This window comes from Diplotaxodon limnothrissa, linkage group LG5 (assembly GCF_057381915.1).
Source record: "Diplotaxodon limnothrissa isolate DT_005_m linkage group LG5, D_limnothrissa_male_GT1.1, whole genome shotgun sequence".
Taxonomy (NCBI): Eukaryota; Metazoa; Chordata; class Actinopteri; order Cichliformes; family Cichlidae; genus Diplotaxodon; species Diplotaxodon limnothrissa.
The window spans coordinates 33,735,659-33,761,980 of NC_140600.1; the positions used below are offsets into that span (position 1 = coordinate 33,735,659).

General features: G+C 41.0%; 1 protein-coding gene across 1 annotated transcript in view; it reads left to right on the top strand.

Moving 5' to 3' along the window:
• The window catches only part of LOC146632685 (metabotropic glutamate receptor 4-like), a 222,497-nt gene extending 201,893 nt beyond the window's left edge, over nucleotides 1-20,604 (top strand). The window contains exons 10-12 of the mRNA XM_085353439.1: nucleotides 15,606-15,852; nucleotides 18,092-18,094; nucleotides 20,348-20,604. Coding sequence (XP_085209565.1) covers nucleotides 15,606-15,852; nucleotides 18,092-18,094; nucleotides 20,348-20,397 — 300 coding nt within the window. The 3' untranslated portion in view covers nucleotides 20,398-20,604. The remainder of the gene's footprint in view (nucleotides 1-15,605; nucleotides 15,853-18,091; nucleotides 18,095-20,347) is intronic.
• Nucleotides 20,605-26,322: the final 5,718 nt, after the last annotated feature.

Sequence of the window (26,322 nt, forward strand, 5' to 3'; positions counted from 1 at the left end):
TGACCATTGGGTTAAGCCTTCCTGCAGTATTAAGCATTTATAATTAGATCCACCAAGTCTGCTGAATTAAAGTGCTGTTTGAATGTTAAATATGTATCTAATTATATACTTAATATAATGAAAAGGCTAAATTATGGTTCTACTCAGTTTTCCTTACTGCTGTTCTGTAATTTTTAAACATTTTGTGAAGTACCAGTAATTATAAAAACCAAGAACTTAAAAAGAGGATGCTTGTGAATACAGAATCTGCAACGTGTACACATAAAGTAATGTAAATGTTTCTGTAATAACTCTGAAGGCAACTCACAAGCCTGTGACTCACATATATGTGACAGCTGTATGCCACAGTGCATTAGGGAACCATGAGCTGTTTACATAAACACAAGCTCACACTCTTATTCCCATGTCAAATCAATGTGCCCGACCTCTTGAACCATAGACCTGGACTGTGTTCAGCAGGAGCACTGAGGTCAAGAGGGATCCAAATGGGACATGGAAATGAAGGTTGGGCTTGGACCTCACATTCAGAGGAGAAAGTCTGGGGACAAAGCCAAAGGGGTACAACAATGACACAATAGCAATGTGTTGATGCAGTTGAAAGAGGTGTTTTGGCAGTGTAACAAAAGGGGCTTGATGGCTACAAGAGAGGGCAGTGGTGAGACAAAAAAACAAAAAAGCCCTAAAACTGGCACGGACACTATCAGCAGTGCCAGCATGGGTCTGACAGATGCAACAAATTAATCCTTACCTTCTTCCATTTGGGATTAAACAAAACAATACATCAAAATGCTGGCCTGGAAACTGGCTGTGATAGTTAGCTTGGTGGGAAGAAAAGTGTGTATTGTGGTTCAGAGCACACCCCGCCCCCTCCCAATTTCTGTAGTTTGCGGCATTGCAGAAAATCTGCATATGACTGTAGCCAATTGTATTATATTTATGCATTATGTGATTGGCAGTACAATGACTTATTTTCATATGCTGCATGTTGCATTAATACTATGAAGTCCAAGCTACAGGCTTTCTCTTACCCCAAATGTTAACTAGCATGAACAGAAAAAGTGCAGACAACAGCATTTAGATGCTGAAAACTGAGAGACCAGTTGAGTTTCACACATATTGCTTGATTAATGTTACATTTCCTCAATATAGTCAGAGGGGAAAAACAACCATCAGCTGTCGTCACTATACATTTTTCATTATCATACACGTAGCATACATAGTAAAGAAGAATTGGTCCAAGTGCAAAGCCCACATTATTTTTTAATGTGAGTGTTGCACATCTGAAGTCGCATGTCAACACCAGCCGCGGAGATCAGCGAGTTCTTTGTTTAATCATTCCATCTCCTCTCTCTGAAGATGAAAGAGAATTATACAATCACAGAGAGATTGAACAGCGTTTTTAGAGGATGAGGTAATCCATTAGCTAGCCTGGCTTTGAATAGTAAAATAGAAGTGAAAAAAAAAATCTTTGAAGGGTATGTGAAGTCCTACTTTTTGTTCCTTACCTCAGATGAATTTAATTTACAAACCCTGAAAACTTTTCTCACCCAGTCTTAATATAAAACACTTTTCTTGATCTAAATTACATGAGTCACTTATTAATTATTATTTCCTGTGGAAAACTGTACACACTATGGCTGGAGGACAGTTTTACTTTTATCATTTAGAAAACTTTTACTTTGGCCCTGAGCTATGTTAAGGTAAAGCACAAAATGGAACACAAAATGGAAGTTTAGCTTCAGGGAAATGTCCTACATTTTTTTCTTTCCTCATTTGAGAGAGAATAATCATATTTAATATATAACCCAAAAGGGCTGTTGAGTGTTGAGTCTGAAAAACTTAATTTAAGTTACTCTCCAATATGGTTTGTAGCTTTGTCAGACCACACAGCATACTGCTACTGCAAATGTTTTTTTGGTTTCTTTTTTTGTTTTTTTTACCAAGCATTTAGAAATAATGGGAACAAAGATCGGATGTAACTTAATGAATCAGAATGAGTTTTGTCCCTTGAGAGCAAGAGCCCGTATTAAGATATTGCTGTAGAAAAATACATAAAAGTCTTAAGAAGGCAGAGGTCAAAGCAGATGAATGTCCACAGAACATGGAAACATTGGTTTCTTGTAACGAAGGCTACATCCTCACTAGCCTGGATAGATTTGAAAAGGCGTTTTCGTCTGGAAACGCCTCGTGTCCACACTATCGTTTTCAGTCGTTTTCACAGAGTTGTCAGTCCACACTGAAACGGCCAAAACCGCTTATGTTCCAATACTGCACATGCGTGAAACGCAAGACGATTCGATCTGCCTCATTTCTGTCTGTTGTTTATTTACTTTCCGGCCCTTTGAAACGTCGTGGCAAAATGTTGAGGAAAAGCACCAAGTTTTTTAAACGGACTAACGATGAGGTGGAGTTGTTGCTACGAGTACCAAAAGAGTACGAAGTTGCAAAAGTCAGTGAGAATTAAGAATTTGAAGAAAAGCTATCTGAAGCATTTACACAGTGGGGGGGGGGAAAGGGATTGGGCATCTCTTGGATTTATGTAAGCATCTTGCGTGTAGCTCCAAAAGTTGATTCTATTCATCTGGACGTAGCGTTTTGTGGGAGAAACGTTTCGTCACTCATCGAAGTGACTTCTTCAGTCTCGACTGGTTGTTACATTTACAAAAGTCTAACTTGTAATTTGAACAAAAATAATTTCATGTTTCTAGGTTGAACGTAATTAAATCATGTAGGATCTGTATGAAATTCAACAACTTAATTTGTTCTTGTTGAGATGACATGATACAATCTAGTAAGAGTGGTTAGTTGCTGGACTCATGAAATTCACAAGATTGCATGACATTTCAAACTGTAGGAAAATCACTGGCGTTTTAAGAGACAGACAACTACACACACACCACGTGTATGCTATCGCTATTTATTGTGGTTTAACCTGTCATGGACAAAAACGTACAGAAAATTTGAGAGCAAACAAAGCAACCGCTGTATAATGCCCTCTGCTATCTTAATTTAACTGGTCACTGGAATTGCATCACATGACTAAAATGTGTCATCGTTTTCAAAAAGTCTCAGTTTTTGCTGTCCACAATGCAACGCAAAAGCACCGTTTTCAAATGTATGTGTTTTCGAGAGTGTTTCAAAACACTGCGTTTTCCGTGAGGGAAAGCGCCATCTCAGTGTGGACGGAAGGTCAAAACGGAGAGAAAATGATGCGTTTTCAAACGAAAACCTATTAGGATGGCTGCTGTGTTTGCTTCGGATTACTCCTCACCACCCACCCGACCCTGTGGCTTGTCACGTGTTCCATAATGTTGTGCTGTGGACATTTATGTGCTTTTTTTGTGCAGAGGAGTTTTTTTGTTTCCTGCTCTCATGCTGTCCTCCCAGGAGCCCAGCATGAGTAGAGGTCTCTTTTTTTCCTCTTGTACTTTCCCATTGTAGTGAATATTTCTGTGTTTTTTTTTCTGTAATGCTACCGATCTCCGACCTTTATCCCCATGTGATGTCAGTGTTGTGTGTGTAAGGTCGGGGGGGGGGGTCCTATTTCACTGCAGGGCAACCTGCACGTAGCGAATAAAGCCTTGATTGATTGATTGATTAGTGTGGATGTAGCCAGAGATATACCAATACCTTGAAGACAAATGACACCCTAAATTATTTTTACGGTGCGTTCACACTGAACGCGATAGACGCGACCAGAGCATCAGGTATACATGCAAAGTAATTTATTAAGGAAATTTTTAAAGAAGAAAAGGCAGGAACGCTCTTTAGAGGTTTGTGGGTGGCTCTTAAAAGAGCCGTTGTGGGGAAGTCACTGGGACTTCAAATGAGCTTATATTAGCACAGGTATCGATAAAGGACTGCCGTTTTAAACACTTTTACTAACCGCAGGCAGACGGACAGGTGTTTAGGTGGGCGATGCTTGGACTGACGCTCAACAGCAGCTCCTCAAACTGGGCGAGGGAAAGATGGTGGTACCGCTGAAAGCGTCCGTCATGCAGACGCAGCTCCTGGAGCAAGTGGTGAAACTCACCAAACTGCTCACGTTTCTAGAGGACCTGATGGACCCAGGTACAGCGAGGATGTCCTTTATGCCGCTGTTCTGCTCTCCACAGTAAATAGAGAAGAGAGACTCTCTCTTCAAAGGCTAGATCGACAGCTGCCATCTGGCACTATTTCCTTCCACATTTCCGCTTCATGTGCGTGAAAATTGCATGTTTTGAAGTGCAGCCAATTCGCGTTGGTCGTGCGTCGAGGTGCGAATGTGCACGTGACCAGCTAGGGGCGTCTGGCGCTTTTTGGTCGCGTCTATCGCATTCGGTGTGAGTCCCAAACATGCTGAATACAGATATGCATGTAGTTGAAATTCTCTTGTTCAAATTTGCTGTATACAGGACTTCTAGCTAAATTTAAGGCTATTAATAATAACAACAACAACAACAACAACAACAACAATAATAATATCAGAACCATGATGATTTTTTTCAAAATAGTCAGTAACAGTCAGTCAGAACAGTAATATCACTGCAATAGCAGCAAAATTGTCAGAGCTGATGATTTTCTGTGACATAGGGCCTAAATGAGCATGTTGGAAAATGCCTTCTTCTGTCTTTGTAGTGTGTACTGCAGAGAGTTAGGATGGATAGTCCATGATGGAGAGTATTTTGTTCAATGACCTCCTACTTTACACTGACTTGGAGTAAAGGGTTTTTTCCCCCCCCAATTAAAGTTCTGTCCTTGAGAATGTTTTTTTTCGATTCTGTTGCCATGTACTCTCCTAGAAAACCACTCCACAGTTTGTACACAGCACACAGTCTGAATGAAGACTGCTTGAAAATCTCGGGAATATTTTTGTGCACAAAACTCAGCAAAAAGAAAAGAAAAAAGAATAATCATCTTGTTCTTGTACACTTGCAGTGTTGGTCCTCTATTCTATTTAAATTGACACCCTAAATACTCTAAAATTCCAAATGTAGGGATGGTCATGGGCTTGATTGCACTTCTAGCCATCATAAGATTGTTGACTATCTTCCAAGTCTTAGTGCAATTTGCCTCATCGGGGCAAACAAATATCCACCATTACCTCAACTCTAGATGATCTGTAACAGCACTCTACCACTGCAGAGTGGTCAGAGCCTTTACAGGTGGCTTGAGTTAAACTGAAAAGCTGAAGCGCAGAGAAACGGACAGGATATGCCCCCAATGGTGCTCTTCTGTTACCATGAAAACAGTGACATAGTTGCCATTTACATGTCACTGTTTCTGATGAATGTGCTCAAAGCCAATAAGACCTTAAAGGAAACTTGTTATGCCCATTTCTAACTCCATATTTTTACTCTGTTAGGGTAGTTTGATGGTTCAAAATAATCTTTATCTACATGGAATGTTGGTGCACACAGTTTCTCCATTGCCTAAAGCAAGCAGCTTGAGCCTTTTTCTTACTCTCACTTACAGCCAACTTTGCTCTTATTTACTGCTCCTCATAAATAGAAGATCTGAACAGCAGCTGTGTACCTGAGATGACTGTCCTAAGGATACACGCTCTCATTGGCATCATACTGCACAGAACCAGCAGCAGAAAGACTCCTCATTGGTTATGAATTTGGTCATGTATAATATGACCACTCATCATTTTAACAATATATATATATATATTTAGAAATGAAGAAAAGGATAACAGGAATAAATATAGGAAGTTAGATCATTAAGCAGATTCAGAACAATTTTAGGAAGTGTGGACAAATAAAATTTCTCACCTGTTGAACACACATTACATTTTGGAAAACTTGTTGGTTGAGCAGGAAAGTTAGCTAGTTTTGCTGTGCCAGATTTTCTTCTTGTTGTTTTATTTTTTAAAAATAAAGCCTGTGACTGATTTGCTGAGATGTTATATAAACAATGATCTTATTTAAGGAATTAACATGTCAAAGCAAACACACCTCATAATCATTGTACTGTAAATGTCAGGCTGCACAAATCTTCACAGCCCACATTGACGAGTCTTTCAGAGCAATTAAATGCTCCACTTCTTTTGGGTCTCGATTTACCTTATCTAGCTGTGTACGCACTCATCACCCGTTTACAGCAGGCCTCTGCCTCAGCATTACAAGCACCGTCATTTATTTGTCATCTGGTGCCAAGACACATGCAACGAATGCCATAGGAAGCTTTCTCTATCATTTAGACGAGGACATCTGGTCTATCTATGGAGTGTTTATGCTACCTTCAGGAATAGATGTGACACCTACTTACCTGGAGAAACTGTCTAAATCAGCGGCTGTCTCAAAGATATAGGCAGGAGGAGGGGCAGCAGACAATAGCATGCATGGGAATGAGGCTACAGCACAATGGGCTCAGCTTAAATTCAATCAGCCCACACAAAGAGGTCCTGCCATTACAGTGCATGAATCGTCTGATTAACTGAGTGGGGTTGTTTATTTCTGTATGAAGTCTCCATCTCACTATTGGCACCGTTAGGACAAAAAAACAAAAAAACTGCTGTTAAAGTGGTAGTCAGACAAAGAAGTGGGAGTTTCAGTTCAACCAGACCAGAGTCAGGAGTGGGGTTTTTTGTTATTTTTTTGTGTTACACAGTGTAATCTGTGTTCATACCTGCTACCTGTTACCACCCATTCCATGTTCCTTCCCATTTCTCCCTTTGTCTTTTCTCAGTCGTAAGATAAACAGCGTTATTCACAGTAATGCCCCTGAGGCTCTGTAATAAATAATGAAGATTGATGCTACGAAGCAGAGGAAGCTAAGCAACATCTTGGACTTCAGAGAGCAGTTGTTGCTTTCATTAGGCCTAAAGCACTGCAGCCCTCTGTTGACCTCTGGGTGCTTTGATAATGGGTGGATAGGCCGTGAAGCTAATCAAGGCCAAAGAATTGTGATCTTTATAAATGACAATCTGCCATGAAGCTATATTATTGTGTCCCCTAAGGGTTCTATTTGTTTATTGGCTTAATTAGAGTGCAATTATAGTGAATTCTTATGCAGCAAACTCCTCTGCTCAGTACTTCCATAGCATGCTGAGAAAAAAAAAAGTACCTTAATATAGTGAGGGAATTATGCAAGTTTAAATAAATTTGATTGTTTGCATCCTGCCTCAGAGACTCTCTTGGGTTGAATTGAAAATGCAGTCTGTTCATGTTTATTAGCTGTCAAATTAATGTTATGAGTTATCACAGATGTTTTTACTCAGTTTTGCTCTACTCACCGTAGGCCAGGGTGTGGAATTGCTTTATCACTTCTGCTGGAATGAAAATAATGAAATACAATTCCTATGATTACTGTAAGAAAGTAGATTATCGTTATTGGTTATCTTCATGTGTATTTTTTATGTGAAAATCAATTGCAGAGTTACCAACAAAAAAACAAAAATCTAATGGTCTAATACATCTTCACGCCCAAGGCAACACAGCTTCATTATGCAGTGTTTTCACAACCATGTAGAGGCCCTCTCTTACAAAAACTCTACATACTACCTCTTCTGCAAAAGTATTGTATGTTAATTAACTGTAACGACTTCAGTTCAAAGGTCACGGGTATAGCAGATTGTTAATGTTTTAAGTTTGTGTTAGCCTGGCGATCTAACAAACTTTGGCTTGCTACGTTTGCTTATTTAGGATGCATTACCATTGTTGCTCAGTTAATGCTGCATTTGCTTGTTCTCTGGCTTGACAGAAGTTGAGCTGTGTAGGAGTAAATAGGAAATCCACATTTAAATATGACCTTATCATTTCTGTTATGATTTTTTTTCTTCTTTTTTTTTAGAGGAACAGAGGATCTGTCATGGTCCTGCGACCATGACTCAGTGACTTTATGTTTATGTACTTATTGTTATTACTTTCATTATTATTCATGGCTGTTTTGGGATGGTTTGTGTTTGGGATTTTAGACACTGGGTTCTGGGTTTGTGCTCCCTCTGTTGGTCCCTGGTGTTAGTGTTCCCCTGTCTCGTCAGGTTAATCAGGTCCAGCTGTTTCCCCCATCTGTGTGTGATTTCCCAGTGTCTCTTTGTGTATTTATAGCGTGTGATTTCCTCTGCTCCTCGTCGCGTCGTCTGTGTTCCTACCTGTGTTCATCCTCTGTGTTACCCTGCGTACTCTGCATCTACCCTGTGAAATCCTCTGCGTGCTCTCCCTGCTGTTCTCCCTTCGTGTTCAGGTTTGCCACTCCTTTGTGTAGTTTCACCCAGTTTAGTTCATCCGTAGTTCTGTTTTGCCATCTCCTCTTTATGTTTGTTATTATCAATAAATCACCCTCACACCTGAATGAGTGCTGCGCTTTGAGTCCTCCTTCCACTCTCCACACGGCCGCTGCCCCGGACCGTGACAGTACGACGCGACCACAACATGGACCCAGCAGCGCTTAATCCATCCAGGGAACTACGGGAAAATCTCATCGATGCCACACAGGAGCTGATCGACCTGTGGCTGGAAAGCCCGGGTGGCACGTCCCAGCGCGCTGTAGAGAGGCGGCTACAGCGTCTGGTGACCGGTCTCCCATGGCTTCTGGGCTCGCTTTGTTCGTGGGAGCGGGAGTTCCTCCTTCTGGACCTCGGTCTTCACCCCCCGTCTGCTTTTACTTCCGAGCAGTCCGAGGCGGTGAGCGAGCGACATGTTCTGGCTTCCCCAGATTCCGAGACTCTGTTTTCTGGGGCTATCCAGAGCGGGATGGGAGACTGTTCGGATCGCTTACCCACCTTCGTGGTAACGGACCCTTCGCAAGTGGGCGTGTACAGACCCTCTGTGAAACCGAGAGACTGTTTCTCTGCCGCTCCTTCTGAGCCAGGACTCTATCACCATTCTCCGGCTCAGTTCTGTGTCCAGCCACAAGCTTCCCAGTCTGTAGCTCAACCATTAGCCTCCCTTAAGCCACAATTTTCACACTGTTTTTCCACCGCCGTTTCTGAGCAGGGAGACAAACTGTTACATTACGGACCTGTTCCTCAACAGCTGGCAACATTAGTGACTGTTACTCACTCCGGGGCTTCCCCAGAGGCGGGGTTGCTGCCCTCAGCTTACTCTGGACCCCTGGTGGCCAAGATGCCAGCTGTGAACTGCACCGGGCTGTCACTGCCTGAGCAGGGTCAGTGCTCTGCGCAGCTGCAGCCCTCCGTATGTGTGCCAGAGGCCCACGTGCCTACTGGTTTTGTTTCACATGTGCCAGAGGCCCACGTGCCTACTGGTTTTGTTTCATGTGTGCCAGAGGCCCACGTGCCTGCTGGTTTTGTTTCATGTGTGCCAGAGGCCCACGTGCCTACTGGCTTTGTTTCATGTGTGCCGGGGGCCCCGGTGCCCACTGGTTCTGCGGCTGTTTTCGCTGGGGGGCCCGAGGAGCCCGTCCAGTCTCCCGCTTCGCCTGCTGGGGGGCCCGAGGAGCCCGTCCAGCCTCCTGCTTCGCCTGCTGGGGGGCCCGAGGAGCCCGTCCAGCCTCCTGTTTCGCCTGCTGGGGGGCCCGAGGAGCCCGTCCAGCCTCCTGCTTCGCCTGCTGGGGGGCCCGAGGATCCCGTCCGGCCACCTGTGGCTGCTTCTCCACCTGTGGCTGCTTCTCCACCTGTGGCTGCAGCGCCGCCTCCTGCAGTATCATCACCTGCAGCGCTACCACCTGCTACTGCCACGCCTCAGCCTGAAGCTTCAGCCTCGCCTGGTTCTGGTCCAGCTTCATCCTCACCTGGCCCAGCTTCAGCTTCAGCGTCTGCTTCGCCTAGCCCAGCTTCAGCTACAGCTTCATCCACGCCTGGCCCGGCTTCATCCACGCCTGGCCCGGCTTCATCCTCGCCTGATTCTGGTCCAGCTTCATCCTCACCTGGCCCAGCTTCAGCTACAGCGTCAGCTTCGCCTGGCCCAGCTTCAGCTGCAGCTTCTTCATCGCCTGGCCCGGTTTCATCCTCGCCTGGCCCGGCTTCATCCACGCCTGGCCCGTTTTCATCCACGCCTGGCCCGGCTTCATCCACGCCTGGCCCGGCTTCATCCACGCCTGGCCCGTTTTCATCCACGCCTGGCCCGGTTTCATCTTCGCCTGGCCCGGTTTCATCTTCGTCTGGTCCGGCTTCATCTTCATCTTCGTCTGGTCCGGCTTCATCTTCGTCTGGTCCAGCTTCAGCTTCATCTTCGTCTGGTCCATCATCAGCATCATCAGCATCGTCTGGTCCAGCATCATCAGCATCGTCTGGTCCAGCATCAGCATCATCAGCATCGTCTGGTCCAGCCTCCGTGTCTCCATCGTCTGGTCCAGCCTCCATGTCTGCATCCTCGCCTGGTCCAGCCTCCGTGCCCTCAGCCTCGCCTGGCCCAGCCTCGTTTGGGTCTGGAGCTAAACGGCCGTTTTCTGGACCGCTGGCTAGGCTACTGGCCGAGCGCCGTCGCCTGACTGGCCGCCGTTGCCTTCCGCACGGCCGGCCTCCTGAACTCTTTACGCGCCGCCGTTGCCTTCCGCACGGCCGGCCTCCTGAACTCTTTACGCGCCGCCGTTGCCTTCCGCACGGCCGGCCTCCTGAACTCTTTACGCGCCGCCGCTGCCTTCTTCGTGGACGGCCTCCTGAACTGTGCTTTGGACTCTGCTCCCCTGTGGGTTTTGTGTTCATCTTTGTTTTGGGACTCTGGGGCCTCCGTCCATGGTCGTGGTCCGGTCCCTCCGTCCTGGGCCCCCTGCCGCCCGCCCGGATCTGGTGGTGTGTTTCTGTGGCTGTCGGGGGCCAGCCCTTGAGGGGGGGGTACTGTCATGGTCCTGCGACCATGACTCAGTGACTTTATGTTTATGTACTTATTGTTATTACTTTCATTATTATTCATGGCTGTTTTGGGATGGTTTGTGTTTGGGATTTTAGACACTGGGTTCTGGGTTTGTGCTCCCTCTGTTGGTCCCTGGTGTTAGTGTTCCCCTGTCTCGTCAGGTTAATCAGGTCCAGCTGTTTCCCCCATCTGTGTGTGATTTCCCAGTGTCTCTTTGTGTATTTATAGCGTGTGATTTCCTCTGCTCCTCGTCGCGTCGTCTGTGTTCCTACCTGTGTTCATCCTCTGTGTTACCCTGCATACTCTGCATCTACCCTGTGAAATCCTCTGCGTGCTCTCCCTGCTGTTCTCCCTTCGTGTTCAGGTTTGCCACTCCTTTGTGTAGTTTCACCCAGTTTAGTTCATCCGTAGTTCTGTTTTGCCATCTCCTCTTTATGTTTGTTATTATCAATAAATCACCCTCACACCTGAATGAGTGCTGCGCTTTGAGTCCTCCTTCCACTCTCCACACGGCCGCTGCCCCGGACCGTGACAGGATCTGAGACTAAAGAGCAAATTCAGCAGATACAACGGCAGCCTAACTGCTGTTACACGAAGCAGTGTATTCAGTTTCATATAGTATTTGTGTGAGTGCATTACACTGTGCGTAAACATTTTGCAGCTTCCTTTTTTGATTTAAAATGTCAGTTTATGAGCTTTATCTCTACATTTACTTGCTTTAGGCTGGGTGTGGCTCACTGGACTTATTATCACCATATAAGAAATTTTCTTTACTTTTCTTTACCACAACAATTTGCTGGGCCCCCAGTGACACCCATTGTGTTACTTTGTATGTCCCCCACAATTTCCCCAGCCAATATTTTTACTGGCCCCCATATGACCACACCTATTAAAAAAATTCTGGAGGTGACCCTTGCTCTTCAGCTTCCTCTTTTGTGTAATACAGCCATGTTTACTAATAATGCCATTATTTCACCTACGTTTTATTGGAGTACTGTTGTACACAAGTACATTTTTACTTGAGTAAATATTTCCAGGACTCTTCCCATCACTGATCCTCCAGGTACTGATAGCTCCATGATTTCTTTCCATCTAGTTCAGTCATTAATGCGACTATGAGTACTTCTTCTATGTTATGTTTTGCCTAAGGCAAGCTACGCTAATGGCAGTGTGATGATATGTGTGTGAGATATATGGTATCTCTCTTCATTTCTCTTCCAAGTTGCTCCAGTCATTGAATGCTCAGGTGCATTTCAATCAGGAGGAAACAAATTAATGGACTGAATATTGGACGTGCTCTGACATTGAAAAAAGGACTCCATTTGTAAGCTAACATCAATGAGGCAATAGAGAGGGCACATGTTATCTGATGAAATACCAAACAATAATATATTGATTTCAAGTAAGGTCAAGGCAATAATTTCCTTTCATCTAACATATTACATTATATACATATTATTATAACATAGACCAACAAACAGGCAGGACTGAGATTAGTTTATAAAATGTGCTGATTTGTTTTTCCATTGTTCATCTATAAGAAGGTACCAGTTACTATAAAATCTATCACTTTGTCTATAATGCTGTTACAAAAAAAATTATCAAATAATTGTTTATTTTAAAAAAGAAAACAGTTCATGCACTAACTAGTCACTTCATTAGGTACACATGCTAGTCCTGGGTTGGACCGCTTTTGTCTTCAAGTGCCTCAGTTATTCTTGCCACAGATGTACCAAGGTGCTGGAAACATTCCTCTTGGATTTTGGTCCATATTGAAAAGATACTCAGTTACTGAAGATTTGTTAGCTGCACATCCATGCTGTAACTCTGCTGTTCCACCACATACCAAAGGTGCTCTGAGATTGATTGGTGACCATGGAGGCCTCTGGAGTACAGAGAACTCATTGTCATGTTCAAGAAACCAATTTGAGATGATTTCAGCTTTATGACATGGTTTGTTTTGCTGCTGGAAGCAACTATCACAAGATGGGTACACTTTGGTCATAAAGGGATAGACATGGTCAGCAAAAATACTCGGGCAGAGCTGTGATGTATTGCTAACTTGGTACTAAGAAGCCCAAAGCATGACAAGAAAATATCCCCCATGCCATTGCACAACCACCAGACTGAGCTGTTGTAATAAGACAGAATGGAGCCATGTTTATGTCAAATTCTGACGCTACCACCTGAATGTTTTGCTGTAGAAGTCAAGACTCTTAAAACCAGGGAACATTTCTGCAATCGTGTATTGTCTAATTTTAGAAACTGTAGCCTCAGTTCCCTGTTCTTAGCTGACTAGCTGTCCTTCAAATCACCTTTCTTCCTCATTCTGTTCAATTTTATTTATATAGCACCAATTCACAACAGCAGTATTATTGTAGAGACCCTACAAAAATACAAACATTACTCCATTTAAACTTAAGTAGGTCATCTTGATCATCTCTACATACCTTGCCTTGAGTTGCTGCTGTTTGGCTAATTAGATATTTGTGTTAACGAGCAGCTGAACAGTTGTACCTAATTAAGTGGCCAATGTATATTATCACCACCATTAAATGTAAAATATAAATGAAACTATTATTCTTGCACACTGTACTATTTGGCATTAAATCCACTTATATTCTATTCTTAGCCTCTACAATGTGACAGCTTACTGATTGTCCTGATTTATATCACTGCTGACATAATATTCAAAATTTAAAATAACCTTACCTAAGGTTACATTAGATTAAATGATAATAACAATATTTGTTCTTCAACGTGACCTAATTTACAGTGAGATATGGTGCAGTTACATAATCATAGTAGTTATTATTGGTACTGCGTTGATAAGTTGATTAGTTGAGCCACAAATAAAGCAAGTTTTTATAGCTCTGACATAGGATAATTGACTTCTTTTAGTATGGACATCAAAGATGATTTAAGTGTCTTTTGTTCCTTGTTGCATTAATTTTACAGACCAAAACTGAAATGATTGAGAATATAATTTTCAATTTTTAAAAAAAATGTTATTCTGACACAGACTTTAAATGTTCTCAGATTTAAAGTCATTTTACTGTTCTTATTTATTCTGTGCCGGTATATAATCAGTGACCGAGAGGATGGATTTTAAGATGATATTATTCCTGGGTGAAAAGCAGCAGAACACTTTTATGTTCTGTTTATGTGATGAACAGCTTGGGTTCAACAGTCCGTCCCTGAGGCAGCAGTGAACCAAGCCCTGAGCAGTTCACTGGTTAATACTCCCCACAGCTGGGAGGGGAGCGCTGCAGCTGTCTCTCTATAATACTGACTCCATTCTTCCTTCTTCTCTTCAGCCAGCAGTCTCACATGGAAAGAGGGTTGGCTGAGTATATAGGGAAAGCACTGTGGAGAGTCAAAATAATAAAAACACACAACATATTAAAATAGAGGTCACGTATGAGAAGCTGTTACTTTTGTTGAATCAGAAAATAGCAGAGACCTGATGAGGAAAAACTTGACTTGAAAGATTGACTCTTAAAGTACCAACATATAAAATACTAGTGAGTAAAAATCTATGCATGAGAGGATTTATCGTCTGATTCGAATATCGTTCCTGCAAGAAATAACAGATTCTGATTTGTTGGAAATGTGTGTTCATTTGAATACTGTAGTCGACTGTGGTTTAATTATCTTTGTAAATCAGTGATTATGGTAACCAAAGAATGAAAAACCTGCTCTCGTTTCAGTCTTTCTTGTTGTTGTTGTTACTACTCGCACCTGTCATCCTCCGAGTAAATATATTAAATCTTACACCCACAGCAGGTTATAACCCATTACATTATTTTAAGCCTCACCATCAATTTTGATGCATTAGGAACAATTTTGGTGGATTTGAAGGAACAACAAAATCTCTCATTATTATTATTATTATTATTATTATTGACAGTATTCATACATTTATGTAGTTACACCAGGTAAATGATCATAATTAGATTCTTGTTGTGTGTTACAGAGGTGTAGAAAATTACAGCAAGCACAATTTAATTTATATCCAAACAAAACTCCTCCTTTTTAGTGAACTGAACTTTCAATTTTATATATTTTGTCTATATCTCGCTCTATATACCTTTATCTATCTATCTATCTATCTATCTATCTATCTATCTATCTATCTATCTATCTATCTATCTATCTATCTATCTATCTATCTATCTATCTATCTATCTATCTATCTATCTATCTATCTATCAATCATAGATAGATAGAGTGTGTGTGTATCCCAGTATTAGCCAAATGTAAACTCATTCCTCAATCAGTCACAACAGTATGATGTTTAGAAATTGCATAAGCTTTTCTTCTACCTTATTGCATCTTTAAAGATGACTCATTAATTTGCTGCAGTTCTGCAAACAATTAAATGGAATGAATGAGGATGGTACTCTGTTGCCCTCCCCCATAATTTGGAGGATTTGACCATGTGTAAAATTTTCATGAGCTTGTTTCTTTTTTTATGGGCCTGCTTATTATGAGTCAGAAAAAGATCCAATCTGTGTTCAGGGTGGACGTGATAGTCATATTAAAACTAGAATGGCAGAAAATTAAGTAAACACTGTGGCCCTGGCTGGCTCAGCACACATACACCATAAAAGCAGATAGGATGCTGATTTAAAACAAGTTTAACACATCATTTTCATTAGATAGCTTTGCAGCTTCTACTGGACAAAGTAGATACTCATTTAAAAACTCCTTGACCAACACATGGGTCATTGAATACTCTAATTATAATGATGCACAGCAGATGTCTCTTGTACTATACATGCCACTGCCCACACAGAAAAATCGGTAATGCAAAACACTGTTAAACTGTTTGTATCATTCATGTTTGGTTTTTGCCTCTTGCAGATGTACATCCAAACAACCACGCTGACGATCTCTGTGAGCCTGAGTGCTTCAGTGTCCCTCGGGTTGCTCTACATGCCCAAGGTCTATGTGGTTCTTTTCCACCCTGAGCAGAATGTGCCTAAGCGCACACGGACCCTCAAGGCTGTGGTTACTGCTGCCACCATGTCCAACAAGTTCAACCCCAAGGCTGGACTCAGACCCAACGGAGAAGCCAAGACCGAGCTGTGCGAAAGCCTCGAAACACAGTGTAAGAGCAAAAATGCAAATGAGGAAAGCTTTGACTAGAAACCTGCTGGCTTAAGTTCAGGAATGTTTTGTCCTTCCGTGTCTGTAAAACAAATTGATGCAATGATAGGATGCAGTGTGGAAAAAAAAACAAAACCTTATTAACAAATGTATAGCATGTTATTTAACACTTCATTGAATCTAGTAAATGTGACACTGTTATTCATTTGGTGGTGAGGCTGTGGAAATTGTTTTTCAAGAAGCATTACAGGAATCACAATTATGTGTGTGAGAATGAAGTCACAAAGGAATGGATTAGAAAGCATATTCTGGAGTCCAGCAATGGAACTAAAACGCCTGTAAAACATTGAGGTATGATTTTATTACTGGCATCAATCTTCTTCTTTTTTTTATTAAAGTGAATGTTTTCCAAAATGTCAAACTATTCCTAAAATAACAAGTAAACGAGGGTAACACACGTCCTTAAAAAAGTCTTCAAGTCCAATCGCCTAAATTTTAGGCCTTCTCTAAAAAGATGAAGACGACTTTACCACATCTTAAAATTTGATACAATTTGATTGTTTCACTTTTAAATGTGTTTTGGGAAAAATTGTATTGATCATGTTGTTACAAAATTGCAGTATGAAACCAACACGGAGTCAATAACTGCTAATGCAAACTGTGCAGCCCAGTTAGAAGCATGCAAGTCTCAAAAAAGGTTAGGACAGAGCTGTGTTTACCACTGTGTGGCATTCCCTTCTGTTAAAAACAGTCTGTAAATATGAGGGAACTGAAGAACACCAGTTGCTGCACTTCTGGGAGAGGAATGTTGTTCCATTCTTGTCTATGTCCGTGTTTTTACATTTTTGAAATTCTTTATTATATATTTTTTATTCATCTTATCATAGAACAGTTTTCCATTTTGCCTCAGTCCAAATGAGCTGTGGCCCAGAGAAGACAATGTTTTTTCTGGATCATTTTCACATATGGTTTCTTCTAATCATCATACTGTAGAATTTTAACCTTCATTTGTAGATGGCACAGCAAATTGTGTTCATAGACCTGACCTTTGTCCCTTTATTCAGATTCTCAAAATCATTTTGTGATATTATTTAAAATGTATTATAGGTGTTGAGTTAGTCAAAGTCTTTATTCTGAAAGCCATTATTCTACAGGGTGGGCCATTTATATGGATACACCGTAATAACATGGGAATGGTTGGTGATATTAAAGTCCTGTTTGTGGCACATTAGTATATGTGAGGGGGCAAACTCCTCAAGATGGGTGGTGACCATGGTGGCCATTTAGAAGTCGGCCATCTTGGATACAACTTTTGTTTTTTCAATAGGAAGAGGGCCATGTGACACATCAAACTTATTGGTAATGTCACAAGAAAAACAATGGTGTGCTTGGTTTCAACGTAACTTTATTCTTTCATGAGTTATTTACATGTTTCTGACCACTTATAAAATGTGTTCAATGTGCTGCCCAGTGTGTTGGATTGTCAATGCAACCCTCTTCTCCCACTCTTCACACACTGATAGCAACACTGTAGGAGAAATGCCAGCACAGGCATCCAGTATCCGTAGTTTCAGGTGCTGCACATCTCGTATCTTCACACCATAGACAATTGCCTTCAGATGACCCCAAAGATAAAAGTCTAAGGGGGTCAGATCGGGAGACCTTGGGGGTCATTCAACTGGCCCACGATGACCAATCCACTTTCCAGGAAACTGTTCATCTAGGAATGCTCGGACCTGGCACCCATAATGTGGTGGTGCACCATCTTGCTGGAAAAACTCAGGGAACGTGCCAGCTTCAGTGCATAAAGAGGGAAACACATCATCGTGTAGCAATTTCAAATATCCAGTGGCCTTGAGGTTTCCATTGATGAAGAATGGACCCACTATCGTTATACCCCATATACCACACCCAACCATCACTTTTTTGGTTCCAACAGTCTTGGAGGGATCCATCCAATGTGGGTTAGTGTCAGACCAATAGCGGTGGTTTTGTTTGTTAACTTCACCATTCACATCAAAGTTTGCCTCATCACTGAACAAAATCTTCTGCGTGAACTGAGGGTCCTGTTCCAATTTTTGTTTTGCCCATCCTACAAATTCTTTGCTCAAATTCTGCCGATCTGGGTCATCCTCGCTGAGATGCTGCAGTGTAGCTGGAGTTTGTAAGGGTGCCATTTGTGAGTAGCTGATATCCGCCGAAGGGATGTTCGACTAATGCCACTCTCCAGTGACATGCAGCGAGTGCTACGCTGTGGACTCTTGCTGAATGAAGCTAGGACAGCCACTGATGTTTCTTCATTACTGACAGTTTTCTTGCGTCCACATTTTGGCAAATCCAACACTGAACCAGCTTCACGAAACTTAGCAAGCAGTTTGCTAACTGTAGCATGGGAGATGGGTGGTCTCGTAGGGTGTCTTGCATTGAAATCTGCTGCAATGACCCGGTTACTGGGTTCAACCAGATATCAACACGATTTCGATCCGCTCCTCACGTGTTAACCTCTTCAACATGTCAATGGCTGTGAACAAAGAGAAACTTGTAAATAACTCATGAAAGAATAAAGCTACGTTTAAACCAAGCACACCATTGTTTTTCTTGTGACATTACCAATAAGTTTGATGTGTCACATGGCCCTCTTCCTATTGAAAAAACAAAAGTTGTATCCAAGATGGCCGACTTCTAAATGGCCACCATGGTCACCACCCATCTTGAGGAGTTTGCCCCCTCACATATACTAATGTGCCACAAACAGGACTTTAATATCACCAACCATTCCCATGTTATTACGGTGTATCCATATAAATGGCCCACCCTGTATAATAATGAATAACAAACTAATTATTCTGAAAAATGTTTTACCATTTGTAGATCTTTTTGCAGACTGATAAATGTCTACCCATCCTTACTTCTGAGAAAGGCTATCTCTCTGAAGTGCTCTTTTTTATAGCCAATCATGTTACTGTCTTGTTGCCAGTTAACCCAATCAATCGCAAAATATCCCTCCAGTAGTTTTTGTAGTGCAATACCACTTTTCTAACATTTTGTTATCCCTGTTCAAACTTTGAGACATGTTACTGCCAACTAATTGGAAAATGAGCTAATTCATCAAATATTAAAATGTCTCAGTGTAAACTTTGTGTTTTCTATTTCTATCTGTTTGAATCCTGCTTTATTTATATTTTATATAGCGTTCCAGTTCTTGTGTGGAACTGGGTTTCTAATAATTTTCAGTTTATCTCTGACTTAAACTGTTGATTTTTGTCATGCAACCATTGCTTATAATTCATTATAATGCAAATATTTACTTGCTCTATCCTGTAAAATGAAGCCATCGGACTGGAAAATCTATCTGCATTCATTACTATTTACTGACATGCTATATATAAACTGAAATAATAATCAATAGATAAATTATTGAATCACTAATCAAAGCCTAGCATTTGCACACATTATTAAAAAAACAAGAAAGGTGTGACTATCTTTTATAAAGCAGCTGAATCACTGTGTATGCCTCCTAATCTCAATGCTTGGCACTCCTGTGATGCACTGTGGATTTATATTAGTGAGGTAAATAATGACCTCAGCAATTGAGTCAGCAGAAATTACTCAAGTGGCATTCAAAACACTCTTCTTGCCTTAAGCTGGAAAAGGTTTTTATCAGTCTGTGGTCAAAACCACAGGTATTGACAGCTGTTTCCTTTCATAGGAGAATAAAATAGCTGACATATATTTACTGTTAGCAGAAAACCAGAAATCAATGTAAAACTTATCACAATGCTCTGCAGTAACAATAGCACAATGGTGTGAGGCCTGTCACAAAAACTACATGCATCCAAACAGAGCAGCATTAATTCCATTCTTGCTTCATGTTTGTGTGGATGGTTAAAAGGGCCTTTTGTTAAAATAAGTGTCGAGAAGGCAGAGACGCTGAATTGATAGCCAGCAGCAAATTATCCTGATGGGGTTACCGTTTACAGGGGGCTATACAGTGTATGGCTATTTGAATGAGTGCCATTTGTCATTGTCATCGCCAGTGTGGATATATGGCTTGATGAAATTGAAAAATTCCCGTCTGGGCCAGCTCCCCCCAATGCTGAGATCTAGTGGCGATATGTCAGGATTTATCTGCTCCCACTCAGAGAATCAGCTAACATGGTCCGGGGAGACAGCTGGAAAGTTAACTCCTGATAGCTATAGCTGTGAGGGAAAAAAATGGTGGTGGTAGCTAAAGGTAATAGTTACATTTGGCACATGCTGAGGGGAATAACATGACCTGAGAACTAGGGAATTTTTAATAGGATCGTAATATCATAACCAATCAGGAACTAAACACATTTTTTCAGCCCTGTGTAGCAGTTTCTTACTCTTGTTACTACAGGAAGAGCGCTAAACAAAAAGAGCTTCATGCCCAAATCAGCTCCCTTTCTTAGGTTACAAACTTTACCTCAACTGTATTAAACTCTGACTCTTCCTTCTCATTTCGTCTCTTTCAGCGTTTTCAACAAAGCAAACCTACATCAGCTACAGCAACCATGCAATCTGAAGGACAAAGGATGTTATCACGATTCAGGATTTCCGTCCCAGCAAAGAAAACAAAACATGCAGTGGAATTTCAAGCATCCGGCAAAAATAAATAAAGTCAAATAAATTAAATAGATATGTCTTTTTTCCGGGTGGAGATCAGAGAAATATTGCACAAAGACGCGGCATTGTGTGGAAAGAGCACATGAGATGCAGGGATGGACAAAACTTGGGACCAGAACAGATAACAGCACAATTTTAAGGTTCCATCTTTGGTCTGCCTCAGAAGAATACATAAAAGAAAAATGAAAATATTTGCATGGCAGAGGCCTATAGACTGAAGGATGGAGCTTTCCTTTTCTGTGTTTACATTTCAGCTATGCCCTCTTTTAAAGACTTCTCCGTCATCTTTCGCAGCACTGACTGAAACTGAACTACGAGTAAGAATATGTTCAGGTTCTTAATGTCGTTTGCCAGTTTTGTGAATTATAATTAATCTTCAAATCCTCAAGGCATCACAAGGGATTAATCAACACCAAAAAGGCATGCAAACATGGTCTATGGATCTCTGAGAGGGGCTTGTGTTTGTTTTTATTTCTAAATGTGTTCTGGTCTCGTGAGTCAAATGACTGGAAATATTGATCGTCACAACAATGCAACAGATCTTTACCAGACTCCATGTATTTTGATTTCCTCTTCCAAGTTGCCGATGAGTTAATAAGAATGACTACACATATAAAATGGTCTCTGCTGATTTTGAGCATGCCAGTTTTAACATCCTGTGTTGTGTTGTTTAAAAAAACAAAAGGGAAAAAAAAGGAATGCGTTTAAACTCTGTTGCAGTGTTGTTTAAAATTGTTTGGGCCTATTGTACGTTAAAATCTGTTCTCAAATGGTGAAGGTCTAGTGAGTGATTGTTTATCTGTGCTACAGTAAGGCCATGATTTGTATTACCAGCTAGCCCAAGGCTGCCACTGCCCTCTGCATATCTGTATGTGCTTTGAAACAGTGGCTCATGGTTAAAATAAACAGTGTTTTAGCCAGGAGATCTCACTGTGAGCTGTTATCCAGGATGACCCTACCACCACTGCCACCAGCTATTCTCACACATTCATAGTGTAAGGGTAAAGCTTAGCTGTACAGATCCATTAGTAGGGGAATTAAGATGAAGTATGCCCTTGAGAGGATCATGCAATATACCCTGAAGGTGATATCCATAATGGACCAGCTACTGAAAAAAAAAAATCATGTCCTCTTCAGGCACTCTTGTGATAAGGAGGAGGTGTCAGGAAGTTGTAAGGCATTTTAGCAAATGAAATTCTAATTGCAAAACTATACAATATCTCTATCAATCACTCCGAGTTGGCAGAACAGATTAAGGGTTGGCTCCGTGCAGTATAAAAGCCCTCTATTGTCTTGGGGAAAATATTGTGGGGTCATTTGTGTTGTGAATTCAATGCTGCTTTTCATGCCTCCCTCTGTATTACTTTCAACACCATTTGTGTTGCAGAATAAAATGTGAGTGCTGACCAAATTAAATGGTAAGTTAATGTATGTTATTAAATAGATTGATGATGTCTGCTTTATGTCCTGACATATCTTAAAATTGGGGAAAAAATACAAAAGGATACAGTGCCTGGCTAGCTATGTATTTGTTAAACCTCATGAAAACTAATGAAGTGTGTGAAGCATGTTTAGTTTTTTTTTTTATACAAAATTTTATTTCTATTAAAAATGTTTTAAAACATCATTGTCCATTTTCACATTTCTGTAATTCAAGAAAGTTGAAAATTGGTTTGTTTATTATTTTTTGTTCAGTTTTTCAACAGGTTATCATTAACGGTTCCTGTCTGGTCTTGTACATATGTTGCTTGAGTTTAAAAAAAGAAAAGAGAGAAAATGATACATTAGCAAACTTACAATATCCCTAGCTAAATGATTGGCAGCACTTCTGTGTGAGTGAGTGTGTACTTTGTTCCCAATGTAAAGTGTTTGTCCGCCCTGAAGAAAACAAGACAATGGGTGCCATCCTCTGAATAACACGTTGCCACATTGCTCTGATAATAGTGCTGGAAGGACACAGAGTTGGTGGAAGGAAACATGAAATTATTTTAAATGAATGGGGAGCCCCTACTTTCATCCAAGGCTTTTGCATGCAGAAAGCTCTCTGCATCTATCATCTTCTCCACGCCTCCCTGATAGTGTGAGCCCACAATACAACAAAAGGCTTGGAAAATAACAGTCATTGCATAGCAAGAGCAAGAAGAAACAGAGCACAGAAAAAATGACGCACTTCAGTACATTATCAGCACATTATTAGAATCATCATTATTAATAGATCTGGAAGAAAACCCGTCAACAATCAGTCCTCCATCTCAGTAGGTTTTCTAATGACTACTGGAGATGATCCAAAAAGTAGATCACAAGACATGTTTGTACATCTCTCATGCTTTTAAAAACACAAGATATAAGCATACACTGTCCAAATGTTTATTACAATTCATTTAACTTCACCAACAGTGCAGGTATGTAATAAGACTGATCTGATCTACATAACTTGACACCCTATACCAGACCTCAGTAAATCCATACATTTAAACTACAACTGATAAAACAACCATTCAATTCAAAAACTGCAGTATCTTCTAAATGGTAAAAACTTCAGTTTGCAAACTTTTAATGTGAAACAGCTGAAGAAGGGCACAGCAAATGGGAGGTGATCATAATGAATCAGTGGTACACTACATGCTGTTTGGAATCATCACTAATCCTGATATACTGCTAAATTCAAACCAACAATATGGTGAGAATTGTATTAGTTTATCAGTTCATGACATAAATGATTTTACATATTTAGCACCAAAACACAGTTTGCAATATGTATGTGTCTGAAAGTGGATCTCTCCTTTTTGATTCTGTTCTGCTTATCAGCAAGTGGTGGCAGTAATATTCCATAAAACGCAGCCAACTGCAGACAATCAGATCTACATTTTTATGTTTTGTGTTTTCTAAGAAAAGCAAACAAAATTGGACTTTTGCAATGCCTGCCACCAGAGCAATCTTGAGCTATATTTGTTATTGTAAATGTATGTTTGAACAACTACATTACTGCATCAAATAGTAATTGTTGACTGATGATGTCATGGATGTGCTATGAGCAAGCAGAGGTAGGACCCAAATGCAGGACTTGAACACAAAGGTATTAACTAGTGATGGCCCGCTTGAAGCTGACGCTCCGGAGCGTGTGTCGAAAAAAACAACACACTGGTTCAGAAGCACTGTGTCGAGGCTTGCTTCGTTTGGCAAAAGTCACGTGACCAGTGACGTCCGAAGCTTCATTACGCACGTAACTGCTTCGGTACCTGATTCAAACAGATATAAGGAAGTGAATCATCCACGGGATTCGTGGAGTGTGTTGATGGTGACAGATAGCGACGAGGTGATCATTCCACTGACAGATATGGAGCCAGCGAGGAAGAGAGGACGTTCTGGCGTGTGGGAATATTTTGAGTTGATTTTGCTCAATTCATTTTATCTGCCGAAGTGAAAAACTTGAAATGTCCAAAATCATGTTTTCATAATGTAAATATCATTACAGCATATGACTTTAGGAACACTTCCATGTGAATTAAAGCTAATGAAGACTACAAAAATGTATTTGACACTATACGTACATTACATTGCTACACAGTTTAGAAAATCATTTTGTTTATTGTTTTTAGGTGATAGTCTGCAGGACCCAGGAATACCTGCATATCTACCAACTTGCAGTGTAGTTCCTGCACTCCACAGCCTCTTCTGTTCCATGCAAGTGGATTTTCTCCAGGGCAGGAGAAACTATTTCTAAGAAAAGAAACAGACTCAGCCAGCGCACAGTAACACTAATCCTCTTTTTAAATGTAAATAACAAAAGGGCTACCTTACATTGATCATGTTTTTACTTTGCAAGTTCTTGATTAGGGATGGGTTTTGATTATCGCTTTTCTGATTACAATCCATGCTAAATTGAATAAAGTGATATTGATTCATTAAAATCCCGTGTCGATTTGTAAATTAACGTTATTATGCCTGAAACGCCAGCATCTCAGGTTAAACCTCACAACATGTCGTCAAACACCATGCAGCTAAAACAGTAACTGGGAGCAGGTTTACGGATTCTGCATACAAACGTGAACACAGAGCGCGGACCCGACGCGTCAGAGTCAGATTTTGATGTGTCGTCAGGTCCGCGCTGTGTTTGCCTCTTTTTTCTTCGCTGGCTTCTGCAGCTGCAGGTTTCATAACTCTCTGTTTACATCTCTAATTAAGTCTCACATGTGTCAGCTTTCTTTTAATAGATACGAAATTATGGATATATACTGTTAAATGATCAGACTTGTAATATTTCTGACTGAGGCAAAACTTTCCAGATTCCAATCAAATTGAATCGGATCCTGTATCGAATCAAAATGATTCTACAAATCAGTGACGATGCAGCCGTACTCAGCTTCCTAAGCATTTTCCCTTTCCAGTTCACAATCAATCCCACCCCTAGGTCAAAAATATGTATAGGACAATTGGCCTAATCTAATATTTTGTATGAACCTGTCAAGCTGTCCAGTGATTAAACGACAAGTAGATGGAGGCAGGACTTCACAGCAGGGGCATACTCCATAATGTGCTGTGCATTCTCATATGTATATTATATATATTGCTCACTTATTGTATTTACCAACATCAAGGAGTTATGAGCAAAGAAAGGCCACCATAGTGCATGTTTAAATAGGGAAAGTTTATTGATCAAAATGTATTACGCAAATACGCATTACATTTTTTTCAGCCCCCCAATCGAGAAAACAAAACCAGTTACATGTTCAAAGCAACGGAACGGTGGCCCAATATCAGAGAGAACTCCACTCTTGAGTGAGCAGTGATAATTGAGCAGTCCGTTTTATTTTGCAGATTCAAGCTGCTCTTCAAAATTTTCACCACCAGATGTCACCGGAGAGGACTGTGTTGAAAAGCTTCGAGTAATGAACCGTTTTTCAATACAAGCTTCAGTGCTTCGGAAAGCTTCATTTGGCCATCACTAGTATTAACTAAGGAAGGCAGCTTTTATTGCTGTAGGACCAAACACTAAAACAAGGAAACAAAACTTAAACTGGAACCTGGGAAACTGAACTAAGAAACTAGGAGCTAGGAGAAAACTAAGAGTAATGAGCAAAACTGAGGAGCTTGGGGAAACACACAGCAATGTGGAAAACGTGATAACATACAGAGGAGTTAAATACACAGAGGATAACGAAGGGATGGGAAACAGGAGGGAAACACAGCTGGAGCTAATCAGATTAACAGCACAGAAACAAGACTGAACGTAATGCACACAGGACAGGAGACTATCAAAGTAAAAACAGAAACATGGGACACACACTAAGACGGTCTGACTGAATACAGAAAACAGAAGAGGTGAGCGACACGACTGGAAAACAGATGAACAAACATGGCGACAGAACTAACATACATGAAAGACAGGACAGACAACACACTGAACATGGACATAGGGGAGGCAAGTAAACAGAATGAGTAATACAACTAAAACAAAGAATATAAATCAAACACTGGGTCACAGACGCAGGACCATGACAAGTTATTTTGTCATAATGGTGTCAAGATAATGATTGTCTCTGGCTCACCCCATCAGACTACTTTAACAAATGTCATCCTAATACATATAATTAATACAGTAAGAAGCAAATAGATAAGTACACTTAAGTGAACTAAGTGTGACATTATCTTTGAGGTAACAAAATATTCCTGACATCAAACATTTGCCAGTGGCAATGATATCTTGCAGCAGGAGTTAAATGCTCTAACCACTGAGTTCCAGTAGAATACAGCCCAAAAATAAGATCAGCACTCAGCACCAAACAACTGAACTCAACACTTATTCTGGTTCTCAACGACAAAT